The sequence below is a fragment of the Callospermophilus lateralis genome, chromosome 12, assembly GCF_048772815.1.
Source record: "Callospermophilus lateralis isolate mCalLat2 chromosome 12, mCalLat2.hap1, whole genome shotgun sequence".
Classification (NCBI taxonomy): domain Eukaryota; kingdom Metazoa; phylum Chordata; class Mammalia; order Rodentia; family Sciuridae; genus Callospermophilus; species Callospermophilus lateralis.
The window spans coordinates 68,425,439-68,439,594 of record NC_135316.1 but is presented as its reverse complement, the minus strand read 5'-3'; the positions used below and the strand labels follow the sequence as shown (position 1 = coordinate 68,439,594).

Here is a 14,156-nt window from a genome sequence, read left to right as displayed (position 1 = left end):
TATATAGGGTATAGAATTGTGGGCCAGCCGTTCTTTCCATAGCTGAAAAATATTGTACTACTGGAACCCTTCTGGCTTCCATGATTTCAATGAGAAACCTCCCATCAGCAGACATTTCTCCTCACACCAATGTTTGTTTCTTGTTTCTTCAAGATTTTCTTATCTCTGGTTTTCATAAATTTTACTATGACATGTTTAGACATAGATTTATTTAAATTTAACTATTGGTGGTTCTCTCACCTTTTGGATTCTAAAAGTTTATGTCTTTGGCCATATTTGGAATTTTTTTATCCATTACTTATTTGAATACTCTTTCAGTTTCTCTTTGTCCTCTCCTTGTAGAACGTGAATGACAGAAAAGTTAAGACTTTTCCTATAGTCTCATTAGCCTTTGAGACTCCCTTCTTTTCCCCTTTCATTCTATTTTCCATCTATTGCTCCAACTGAGTAGATTTTAGTGCTCTTTCTTCTAGTTTATTAAATTCTCTTGTTATCTCCAGCTACTTTTGAAATCCATGTAGATTTATCATTTGGGTTATTCTGTCTTTAATTCTTCAAATTTTAATTTGATCTTTTATCTTCTATTCATCTGCCACTATTTTCTTCTACTTTTTCTAGGCATGTTTGTAATTGCTTGTTGAAGTATTTTTATAATGCTTGGTCTAAAATGCTCATCAGGTAATTGTAACTTCTGTGTTATTCTGGTGTTAGTGCTGATTACAGCAGCCACCAATGCAATTCTGCTAACTGCCCTTGCAGCAACTAATTGAGGAGTAAACCATGGAGCAAGCACAGGGACTTCAACACGTGGCCTCAAGCCCAGGGCTGTGCCTACAGGGTAAGCAGACTGCTGATCACATGCCTAGCACAAGGGGAGTGGCCTGCCACTCAGATGCCCTTAACATATGCCATGTAAGCAGTAATCCATGCACTTGTCTCCACAACAGAATAATTTGTTACCACATTTTCCAGCTATCTGCTTGAGCAAATCTTATGTGCCTTTTAGGTCTCCTTTTCTCCCTTGCTTCTCTGGGGTTTTCTCATAGGACTGGCATCTAGCTGTGTAGTCATTCTGTAGCCAACATTAATACATGAATGCATTTGTCAGCTATACAGCTACATGTTGTATTGTATCAAGTTATACAAGATTTGTTCATGATCTCCAGGAGCTCTGAAAGTGCATCCCCCTGTCCTTTCAAATTTTTTCAGCTCAGATTGTTCAAAATTTAGGTAAGAGTAAACCACCAATGCTTTGCAAAATGTCTGTTATCACAAAACACTGCTTACAGCACTCATAATTTGCTAAAAATTTATGCACTGCTCCAATTTCCTCCTGGATTTGGCAAATAACACTTTTCTTTTTTTCTTTTTTAACTTTGGACTGATTATTGCTCAATGCTTTGTATTTGAATATTTGAGTTTGTATGCTTTGTATTTTTGGTTCCCCAATTTTTCCCTCAATGACTCATAGCTTATCTTTATTCTCTACTCTCATCTTCAGTTCCCTTCTTCCAAAATGTATAAAGGTAGACAATAGACAGACGGGGATAAAAAGACATTTTGGGATAAATATTTGGAATTTTTTTTTTCATTTAGGTATAACTTAGAAATACTAAAAATATTTATTTGACAGGAAAAAAAAAACACTGAAATCGAAAAACCATTTTCATTTTTTCTGAACCAAAAAATATAAAAGAAATATTGACACAAAAACTAAAATATGCAATGCAACCCTTAAAAGCTACCAAGGGGGGCTAGGGATATGGCTCAAGCAGTAGTGCGCTCACCTGGCATGCGGCCTGGGTTCCCTCCTCAGCACCACATACAAACAAAGATGTTGTGTCTGCCGAAAACTAAAAAAAAATAAATACTAAAAAAAAAAAAAAAATTCTCTCTCTCTCTTTCTCAAAAAAAAAAACAAAAACAAAAACAAAAAAACCTATGCCTCGCTGAGTTCTTTCTTTAAAAAAAAAAAAAATCTACCAAGGTTGTCAGTAAGATATTCAGAAAGGACAGAAAAAAAAACTCAAAATAAGAAATAAGTAATAAAAACCTTCTGGTATTTGAACTTATCCTCCCTTTAAAAAATTGGTTGTTTTGAAAAGTACGTTATTCAAATTAATGACCAATTCACATCAGGCAGTTATTACAATTACTATCTTAGGTTCTGATGATAGGGAAGTAAAAAAAAAATTAATAAGAATCACGTACCTCATGGAAACTGCACTGTAGTTGGAGAGACAGGCATAAACAAGATATACAAAGCATTTTAGATAAGAATAGGAGGATTAAAAACAAAAATATGGAGAAGGTCTCTCTGGGGGAACACCCTGAAATATGTGAAGGAGACAGGTATATAAATATCTAAGGAAGAGCTTTCCAGGCAAAAGGAATGGTAAGTGCAAAGATTTAAAATGGGAACCTGTCTGGGCTTAGGGCATGGAAGCACAGTGTGTCCAGAGTAGAGCAAATGAAGACAAAATTAATAGGAAATGATTATATATGTTCTTGTTCACTTTTTTCAGTGTGTTTTGTGAATATCAAACCTATTTCTATTGGCTTTATTTTTGCCTGGCTTTCAACAATTATTAAGTAAAAGTAACCATCCATGTCCTAGGGCAAAATCTATCTCTTTCCGTTTTTCTTTTTTTTTTTTTTTTTTTTTTTTTTTGCAGATGGACACAATACCTTTTTTTTCTTTCTATTTACTTATTTTCTGTGGTGCTGGGGATCGAACCCAATGCTTCACATGTGCTAGGCAAATACTCTACCACTGAGCTACAACCCTGGCTGCTATAAAGAATTTTTCTCTAGAGAACTTCTATATGCTTAGCAGCTTAATGCTGATCAAGTTTTAATTTTAGGACACATATCAAATCACAATGCTATTTGTAGAGTCTCAACAAATGAACTGGCCTCTAAGAAGACTCACAAGGTGACCTTTGCCTTCATGAAATCACCTCTGAGCCTAATACAAATCTATACTTGTCAGAAAGTACCAGAACAGAACTTCCTTCACTTGCCTATTTTTGTAATACCCTTTTTATGACACTCTCCTGAAGATATATTTTTCCTTTTGATTTATGAATGCCTTCTTTAAGTCTGACTATGGTTAATAACCAAGAGTTCTACTAATGGGACTCTGCACATCTTTACTCTGAACCATTGTGAATTAATTTCATAGCTTAATTATTGGAGGATAATTTTAGAAGTGGGCCAATTTACAACTGACCAAATTTACTAACCAAAAGTTTGCTCTAGATATTTCATTACTATTAATACATCTGATAAACATGAATGTGAGCATATTCAATGACATGTTTTTATTAACATTTTATATGTATATATGGAGAGAGAGAATGGATATGGTATGTGTAAATGGATATATATCATCTTGAATATATTCAATGTATTTAAAACTTCTTTTGGATATAGTTTCATTATTAACATATTTCAAATTAAACTCATTCATTTCTAATATTTTAAGGCTGTTTTTTTGCCCATAGATCAATACGTCTAGTTCATTACTTGGGATAAATTTTCTACATTTGCAGAAATAACAAAAACTGAAAACTTAAAAGGATATAAAGTTCCAAGCAATTTTTGTGAAATGTTAGTTGACAGATTCTCACTTTGTTTTTCCAGCAGTATTGTTAAATGCTCAGATTGTTTCTGTTCTAGTTTCTCTGCTCCTCCTGCAGAACTGCATTTTGACATAATTATTTTCCTTTGCAATTGTGTACATTTTATTTTATGCATTTAACAAAAAATTGTGTGAGGGTGTCCATGGTCTTCATTATATTGTCACTAATTCACAATAAGTGGTGGTAAAGGTGCTCCCTCTCTCACTGTGAGGATAAGTGCTGGCAAAGCCATGCTGTTGGGAAACAGAACCCTTTTTTTTTATGTAATGGCAAAGTCAAGGTAAAGAACTCCTGGGCTAATGGGAAAGGTGGGAAAGAGTGAGAGAAGCAGGGAGGAGATTCAGCAGATAGCCTGATCTGGGCCCTAATGGGAAGAGAAATTGAGGGTTAGAGAGATGGCGCATGGACTTAAGTCTTGGAAACTAAGAAGCATGGCTCCTATATGGTTTTACCAAATCAGTTATTTTTATACATTTGTAAATTAGCATTTTGAAAAGTTGATCCTTCTTTGAATTGACCAAAAAACACCTTCCCGACTTGCTAGAGCACCTCTAAAATATATATGAAATAGATAGCTTTTGTAAGTCTTTTGTTTCTTTCATTGTATTGGTTAAGGTAGTGCTATAATGAGATATCTGTTCACACCCCTGAGGATAGCCATGACCAAAAAAGCAATAATATGTATAACAATAACAAGAATATGAAGAAATTGGAAGCTTCACATATTAACCTTGGGGATGTAAAATGGCGCAGTCATTTTGGAAACTAGTTTGGGCACTTATTCAAATGATTAAACATAGTTATCATATGTGTCAGTCAGCTTTTCAAGGCTGTGACTAAAATATCCAATAAGTACAACTTACAGAAGGAGAAGTTTATTTTGGGTTCACACTTTGAAAGTGTGAGAGTTTCAATCCATAGTCAGTGGACTCCAGGGTTGTGGGCCTAAGAAAGGTCAGAACGTCATGGTAAAAGGGCATGGCAGAGGACTGCTGCTCAGCTCATGGCATCGAGGAAGCAGAGAGTGGGGAGCCAGGGACAAAATATAATCCCCAAGGGCGTGCCCCAGTCACATGCCCTAGTCCTACTTCCCTCAGTCACACCCCACGTGCCTACAGTTACCACCCCATAGTCCATTCAAATTATTAATCCAAGTGGATTAATGCACTGATTAGGTTACAGCTCTCAGAAGCATTTCATTTCACCACTGAAATTCCTGAATTGCCTAACACCATGAGCTTTTCAGGGCATACCTCATATCAATATATATGTTGGTCATATGATGTTATCAAGTCACAATGTCATGTCACCTACTAATTCTCCTATGCATATGCCCAAGAAAGATAAAAACATGCACATGAACACTTGCATGTAAATATTCATAGCAGCATGATTCATAATAGTTAAAAAGTGCAAACAACTCAAACATCCCTCAAGTGATAAAGTGGATAAATAAAATGTGGTGGATTATATTATTTGACAATATAAAGAATGAAGTACTAATGCATCCTGTGAAATAGTATGCATACTACTCCATAGATGACCTTAACACATTATGCTAAGTGAAAGAATTCAGTCACAAAAAACAACATATAATTGATTCCATTATAATGAAATGTAGGCAAATGCATAACAAGAGAAAGATTGGTGGGAATACTAATTCACAATAAGTGGTGGTAAAGGTGCTCCCTCTCTCACTGTGAGGATAAGTGCTGGCAAAGCCATGCTGTTGGGAAACAGAACCCTTTTTTTATGTAATTGAGACTTTTCATTTTCATGCTCATGTTCTCAACAGGAGGCATGAATATGTTTAATGCCAAACCAAATTAAATTTCAGATGACTAGAACACAACAGGTAGTTCATGCCTTGAAGGATGTTCTACTACCCCTCAGCATTTCGAGGACAAAATAGAAGGCTGTTCTTCTATCTCAGCACATTGGGGACAAAACTGATAATAGACAACAATCATTCTCTGAAATCTCATGAGAATTTTAGGCACCACATTGATTATATCCACTAAGAACACAAGCCCATATTTCCAGCCTCTTAGAAAGTCTAATCATTATGCTTATTGCACAAAGCCCACCATATGTAGGTTTATTTGATTAAAGAAAAGTTATGTTATATACCTAGGAAAGTTAAGGCATATAAAGATACATTCTCCTCTTTTCTGTAAATTCTCTTTTACTTCACATAGGGACTTATGATGAGCATAGTTAATATTGTCGATAAGTGGACTGATATTTAGAATTGCCTTTCACTGAGAGAGATTACAAAGATATAAGAATGAGTGCACCTTGACTAAGAAACAAAGAAACTCTTTGAGAAAATAAATTCAACCAGTTTTATGAGAATAAATGTAGGAATTAAAGTAGCTTTATATGACATTTTTAGAATAATGTTAGAAATATTATTTTATTTAGATTCTTGGGTTTAGAATTCTTAAGTTTTTAGCTGTATGCTTTCCTAATACTCTTTAAGAATAGTTTATAGACTTTAGGATATTTTAAGTATAATCTTTAAGGGGACTTCTTTAGATGGGAATTTTAGATTAGAAATAAAGTACAGGTGTACTTTAAACTTAAAGGTTAATGAAAGGTTAGGAGACTTAGTGTCTGGTTATATAATTTGGCATCTGTTAATAAGAAAATAGTATATCTTGGGAAAAATAGTGAATCTTGGAAAAATCTGAAAAATGTAAATTAGTGTCACATTTTATTAATGATTTTGTACCCTTAATAATTGATAAGTAAATGTCACATCCTGGAAAAATGGAAAGAAATAACTATATTATCTCTTAGATCTTAAGATTGATGTATGGGTCTATCTTAGTGAACCACTGAATATAGGAAATGAAATCATTTCTATTAACTGATAACATTAGGCAAATTGAATTTAACAGTTTGTTATTAAAAGAACAATATGTGAATTGGGCAGCCCTCAGAACCAGCAGAGGTTCAGGAGATCCTTTCCATAATATGAGCAGGTAGCATTTCTGGACAGAAAATGAAAGTGAGGTAGAGAAAAATGTGATTGGTCACTGCTTAGTGTTGGCCTTATTTGAACATGTTCTGATCAGGTGGCAGCCTGTGATTGACTGAAGCATGGCTACAGTAATTGTTTGAGACTTGGCCATTTGTTACAAAAGTATACTCCTATGTTAGGTCCTCTGTTAGTCTATATACTGTATTAGCTTTTCATCACTGTGACCAAAATCCCTGACAAGAACAACTTTGAGGAAGAAAAATTTATTTTGTCTCACAGTTTTAGAGGTTAGGAAGGAGAGAGACAGACAGATCCACCAGGAGAAGAGAAGAGGGTGCCAGCAGGGAGAACAAAAACCCTTCAACTAGGTCCCACCTCCCAGTAGTACAATCAGCTATCAATGATGGATTAATCCACTGATGAGATCAGAGCCCTCAGGATCCAATCATTGCCTGAAAGCCTCACCTCTGAACCTTGTTGCATTGGGAACCAGGCTTTCAGCACAGAAGTTTGTTTGTTTGTTTGTTTCTTTTTGAGGGGAGCACATTCCAGATCCAAACCATTACACATACTAATTTAAGTCACAGTTCTGAGAAGGGAGTCAGAATAAATTTAGTTTAATGCTGCCTTGAGAAACAGAATGTGTTCCATCAAGGATGCTCACTTGGGTTCAATTCTCAAACACCACTAGCACTTGCTAGCTATGAAAGCGTGGACCAATGACTCTTTGATCTTTGGTTCCTTCATGAAAAATGAGAATAATAATACCCCCATCATAAGGTGTTCTGAGAATTTACTTATATGCAGAAATCTCTTGGCACAGCATATAACTTGTAATAAGTATTGAATAATTACAATTACTGTTTACATTTACTATTATCATTGTTTACAATGGTTTCTAATCAAATGCTTTCCTCTTAGAGTAGGCAAAAGATCTTTCATGGCTGTTGACTGTTCTTCTCAAGCCCTGTTGATGTGTGCTGTTCTCTTCACAGGTGCAACATAAGAGGTATTATGCAATTCTTAAGCGTTTACATTGTCAGGTGAACAAGCTTCAATCACATAGAAGACAATGGCAATGGAACATTCAACAGCTGGAAAAAACTGCAGCTGAACTAAGAAAATGTGTTGGAATGAAAGAGTGACATTGCCCGATGGCAATGTGGAACACAGGTCATGACAACAAAACTTTGGGGACAGAATTTTAAGAAAACCCTTTGGTTACTTAACAACCAGCTTCCACTGGCAGAGGCCTGTCTAAATGACAGATGTGTTTTCTCTTTTTTGAATCAGTTATCTGTTGGTTATAGTACTTCCCAACCTTACCCGATGGCACTAGATAGACAAAAGCAATACTTACAAGAAAACAGTGGAAGGACCTTTGTGAATATTTCAAATGTGAATAATATATTATGCTTACATATTTTTAAATACCTTTATTTTATGTATTTTTATGTAGTGCTGAGGATAGAACCCAGGGCCTCACATGTGCTAGGCGAGTGCTCCACTGCTGAGCCACAGCCCTGACACCCATTATGCTTACATTTTAACAATGTTGTATTCATTGCCCTACAAAGTAAAAAATTAGAAGAAGAGAAACAATAGGATTTTCATTAATTTAAATTGGGTTGTTTTCAAAGTTTTTATTAGATCATGCTTTTTACAACTGCCTTCATAGTAGCCCACAAATATTATTATTCACAATAATGTTGTTATATATTTAATGTTCCAGATATTTCACTCAGGTTTCTCTTTTATCCAGAAGGTAACAATCATTTTTTCTTTCTTATTGTGTAATTTTTTTTCCTTTTTCTGTCTATACATACTTTATTCTACTGTGACTAAATTTAACTTAAAACATCATGTAAAGCAAAAATACAAGCAAGTTCTTGAAAGAAGTTAACTAATATAGACAAACATTTTCATTCACTCAGGAAGCATGTTATGTCCATGGCAATAGGTCAAATGTTAACTTTTTCTTTTAAAACAAGTTATGGCTATTTCATGGCTCCAATGAGCCAAATACTTGGTGGCAAAAACAAAATATTAATTATTGCAGGGACTGTTTTAAATATTCTCTAGTAGAATTAAATGATTTCAAAGCAACATCAACAAGTCATTTCAAATACTTTTTCTCCTCACCTTTCTATGTGCCTGAGATTCATACTAAGTGTAGTTGATATAAAACTTGATATAAATAATCTCATTATGTCTGAAATTAATAGTCTTATCATGGCTTAGCCAGGCTTACTGTGGTTAACATTTCAAATAGCTTATCCTGTAACATAATCAGCTTTGGTCCATGACTCAGAAACACAGCTACAAATGAAAATGGCTAAACTTACAGATTGTAGACAGTACCCACTAAAGTCAGCTAGAGATAAGGCTGATACAGATTCTGATCATATAAATATATTTTAAAATAATTTGTAGGTTAAGAGTTCTTATATTGTCACTTCATAATTTTAGCTATACCTTATAAGAGAAAAGTTTTCTAAACTTTTTAAGTTTATCATGAGATTCAAATGTTTATACATGATAAATAACACCTTGAGTTGTAGTTTCAAGAAAATCCAGTGTTTAAGAAGTGACTGCACTAGTTGAGAGTTGTCAAGAGACCACAGAAAGGGGCAAATAGATCCCAGATTGCACAGAGTACAAGTTACTGGGGATTTACTGACACAACCATGGTCAAGAGTGACACTAAGACTAGTGGATCCATATCAATGTGGGCTTAAAAAGAGTGGCTTTCACCCAAGTAGATTTATCACAAGCTAACATCAAAGATGTCAGGCATATTCCTGGAGCTGACAGTGCTAGGGTCTGGTCATAAAGCTCTACATACCTCTCTAATGATTTTGTTAATCTGTCATAGTCTGGGTAAATATAAGGCAAATAGGCCAGAGGTTTCTCAGAGGCACCCATGGTGGCTACAATTCAAGATGGTTGCATTCAGGTTCACTTTTAAACTAAGATAAAAAAATATATAGAGGTCTAATCTACTTCAGATAATGTAGTTTTTAAAAGTATCAGTAATAATAAATGCAATTATTTTCAATATTGAGGCAGTTCAATTATTTGAGAGAAAGCATTTTTCTTTTCTCTTTCTAATCTTTAACATGATTTCAGATAGTGGAGAGATTAATATTAATCAAGAACTAAAATATGAAGTGACCTCAAACCTAGTGAATTGGTAGATATGACATTTCAGCGCCATCATAAAGCCTAAGGTTAGAAAATTGAAGTTTTTTATTTTTATTTCCGTATAACTGAATCTAGCTTAGAATATGAGACCTTTAGCCTAGTGTTTGGATAGACTCTCTTTTGTTACTATAATAGCATAACTGAGGCTGTTTAGTGATCAAGAAAAGAATTTAGTTAGCCCATAGGTTAGGAGGCCGAAAGTACAAATAGGATACTTTGGTACCAGCTCTAGCAAGGGCAAGGGCCCCTCTTGCTACATTACCTCTTGGCAGATGGCATCATGGTGGGAGCATGTGCAGGAATGACAGATCATATTGCAAGATGGGAATCCAAAGAGCACTTGGGACTACTTGAGGTTCTAGGAGAACTATGCAATCCCTGAGGACCTAAGGACTTTCCACTAGTGCCCACCTCTTAAAATCCCACCACCTAAACATTAGCACACTGAGCACCAAGCCTCCAATATATCAACCTTATATATACAAACCATCTAATGGTCTTTCTCATGTGTTTCTGGTTTAAAACTCTCTTTGGGGTTACCACTCAGTTCATAATTCTCATCCTCATTTTCTTCTCCTGGGAAATGGTAAGTTCATGAGGAGTTTAAATTGCTTTGTCATCAGAAGCAAGGCTGTGGCCCAAGTGCCATTCTTTGACATCACTGGCCTCTGCAGAAACAGAATCCATTCTTCTTGGTCTTAAGTATCATCTCTGTCAATGTTATACCTGCAGTCTTCCCTCTGATCAATGAAATCTACTTCCTTGTCCAATCACAATCCTTCAAAAGCTATGATTTAAAGAATATTGTTTTTAATACATACTTTAAGAAGTATCTGTCTTCACCCCGGCCTGCTAGGTGCTATTACTGAAATGATAGGGAAAAGGTAACTAATGCAAGGAAGCAGAGGGAGGAAAAAACTCAGTTAATATCTTAAAATATTACATATGAAATATATGTGCAAATCAGAGCTGATATCTCAAAATATTACTACAAATGCAAGCTGTGGGCAAATTAATGGACCAATGTTCAGAAATTGATATCTACTTTGCAGCCATATCTTAACAACATAGAAAAATTTTACATATTAAATCCAGTCACATTAAACATCATAGACACTTGCATGGTGAACATAAAGTACCTACATGTTATCTTTTCAGCCGTGTTTCTTCTAGTCCATTTATTAGACATGCTATTTTCCAAAATACTACTGATATGTAAACAACAGTAATGTACTCAGAAACTATGATATTTCATATTTGGCAAATTTGTACTTTATTTCATTGAATTCCTAAAATAATGGTATAAGGCATACGTTATTATCCCCGGTTTATTGATGGAGGAAATGAGGCTAGACAGGTAATGCAACTTTGCTAAGACCTAATCACACAGCTCATGAGGCGGAGATAAAATTTAAAGTCCTATTTTAGTTCATGGCAATACAAGAAAAGGATTCTAAGGGTAAGTGCAACTGTACTATAAATTAGAAATAATTCATGTTTATATTTCACCTGTAATTTTCATAGATTGTAAAGCATAAATGGATTTAATCAAAGAGAAATTTTATGGTTAAAATAATCAGCACTAAAATGCATAGGTAATTCTACACTGGTGTCTGAAAAAGCATTTTGGTTAAGGAAAAGAGCATTCTGTTTATAAAAACTGCTTTGGAAACTTTTGAAATTCACAAAGGAAATTGCATTGAATTGAAACTAAGTTCCTTATCATCTTATAGTGAATGTGGGCTTCACCACTCATCCATAAAACCTATTAAACTGCTAAATGAATAATACAGTGATTTGGTGCTATTAGAAGTGTCAGTCCTTGTTTTGCAAGAATGTGTGGTTTTGATTTGCTAGTTGCTCGTATTTTACTTGCTCCTATTTTCACTATTGTACTTTATTTTTCATTACTAAGGTAATGATTACTAAAGCCAATGATCAGAAGCTAGAAGTTATGTGCCTATCACAAATGACCTATGTGATTTGAATTCTAAGGGAAGTGTTTTTCTTTGCTGATAAACTTGGCATTGTAAGAAACAGGTCTTCTATGATATTAGCTACCATAAATAGTTTCTGTTGAATATTACTGAAAGTATGACTAAAACCAAGAAAAGTAAATTAAAACTGATACTAATAGCATAATAGATTTAATCAATGCATAGCTAAGAATGGGATGCTCCAAATTGCTTTTTCTTTTTTATAATGTTACATTTAAATGATGGCTGTGAGCTTTAAAACTTTGGAAATTTTTTTTTAAAAGCATATGAATTGAGTTACTGTAATGACAGGGTTGCTGTTTACATAATCCAGTGAAGTCTGACATGCAGTAATTAGACTTCAACCTCTTAATTAATGAGATGTTGTATTCAAAAAGCAAAAACCAGAGTTTGAGAGAGAAATAATTTTAAAAAACTTCTTACCCAGAAATCTCTGTGGCATAAAAATCATGTCAAAATTGGAATAAAACTGAAATTGGAGAAATTTGCTTGCATTGCTCAATCTCATAGCACAGGTAATTTAGAGGCTGTGATAATACACTGTCAGTCTAAGATATAAATTTTCCAATATTTTTTCCTAAAGTAAATAAGTCAAGACACATCATCTACTTCATTTGCTAATATTTATTGTTCCCCTGACATTAGTCTACATAGAATAGACCCCTGTGATTCCTGTGCTTGTGTTGGAGAAGCCTCCTTAAGGTGTTTTCAAAACCTTTTCTCCCTGAATCTACAATCCTTCTTTCTATATGTGACATGCAAAAAATAGCAAGCCAAAAATTTGCATGGGTTGTTTTGTCTTCCATGACTTAGCATTAACTAGCTGATGCACAGATTTAGCCCCATGTTAATATATCTACTTGGCAGAAAATATCACAAAATTTTCTCTTTGTGCACCTTTTCCAGAGACTGACAGCCACTTCAGTTGTCTATCAATCCTTAAGGTGAGAACTATCCAAGAGCATCCCCATCCCTTAAATGTACTATTGACTTTGCTGGACAGCTAGATAACATAGGTATTATTTTAATTTGTGGTTCATACAAATTCGCATAAAACTCTCAATTCTCAGAAAGACCCATTTTTCCCTAACCTGTAACTTATTTAGATTATTCATCTAAGCCTTTCAGTCTCAGTCTGTCCATGTAGTTTACCCATGCACAGGTTTAACAATTGGTGTAATTCCCTCATGTTTCTTTTATCTATTTGTATCAAAAATACCACTTACTCATTCAGACTCTTCCTTTTTCTGTCCTTGAACATCCATAAATTGCATTACCTCCAGGCTCCAATTCTCAAGTTTTGGAACTCCAAAGCTTTATCTACTGTTCTAAAGTGAGATCCCAAACATTGAAAACAATTTCTTCATTTCCAGCTGCCTTATGCAAGAGAATCTACCGTTACTTCAAAATGCTTCACTAAGAGAAGCTTTTTCTGGAACATTGTACAATAGACACAGTTAATGTTCTGCCCAGATCCTCTCAGACCTTGTTTTCTCCTTCCCAAGCAGCCCTCTCCCTTTTGAGGCATGCTTTTACCTCCAATTGCTCTTATCTGAGACTTTCCTTGGAAGGTTTGCTGTCCTCAAAAGGACTTTGCCTGGTACTGCAGTTTGGCTTTGCCCTTTTTTCCTTACCAGACTTGCTTCCCATTCTGATCTCTCCTAGGAAGCCTTTAATAATAAACAACTACCTCAGGAATCTCCATCTGAGTCCACTTCTAGGAATCCCTAAGTCACCTGTGGAAATAATCACACAATGCAATCTTCATTTTCTTTTCTTTCTTTTTTTTTTTAGGTGCCAACCAGTTTTATTTTTCACATATCTGAAGAAGTGATTAAAAAGACAATGTTAATCAGCTTTTTTAGTCGCACAATAATAATAGAGAAAGTAATGGTTTGTTTGCAAGGTTCATTTGTATGTGGGGCCAACTGCAATAAACTTCAAGAAAATTCTAAGTCTGTGGAACCTGGACTTTAAAAAAAGCAGTTGGGCTGGGGATGTGGCTCAAGTGGTAACTCCCTCACCTGGCATGCACCGGGCGCTGGGTTCGATCCTCAGCACCACATAAAATAAAATAAAGATGTTGTGTCCACCAAAAAACTGAAAAATAAATATTAAAAAATTCTCTGTCTCTCTTCTCTCCTTTTTCTTCTTCTTATCTCTCTCTTTCTCTCTCTAAAAAAAAAAGCAGTTGGAATTAACACTGCTTTTACATTCATGGCTCAAGGAAGCTGTCGTGTTTTGTTTCTTTGTACGGCAGATATAACCATATTGGTAGGAACACATCACTTTTCACATAGACACCAAGAGACCAATCTGTATACA

General features: G+C 34.9%; 1 protein-coding gene across 4 annotated transcripts in view; it reads left to right on the top strand.

Moving 5' to 3' along the window:
• Positions 1-13,867, top strand: part of LOC143411689 (coiled-coil domain-containing protein 122-like) — a 49,199-nt gene extending 35,332 nt beyond the window's left edge. For 3 of the 4 annotated variants that reach the window (XM_076872542.1, XM_076872545.1, XM_076872544.1), the window contains exon 6: positions 7,626-9,737. In XM_076872542.1, coding sequence (XP_076728657.1) covers positions 7,626-7,775 — 150 coding nt within the window. In that variant the 3' untranslated portion in view covers positions 7,776-9,737. Of the gene's footprint in view, positions 1-7,625; positions 9,738-13,625 lie in introns of those variants that run through there. The other variant, XM_076872543.2, reaches the window with a different exon arrangement.
• Positions 13,868-14,156: the final 289 nt, after the last annotated feature.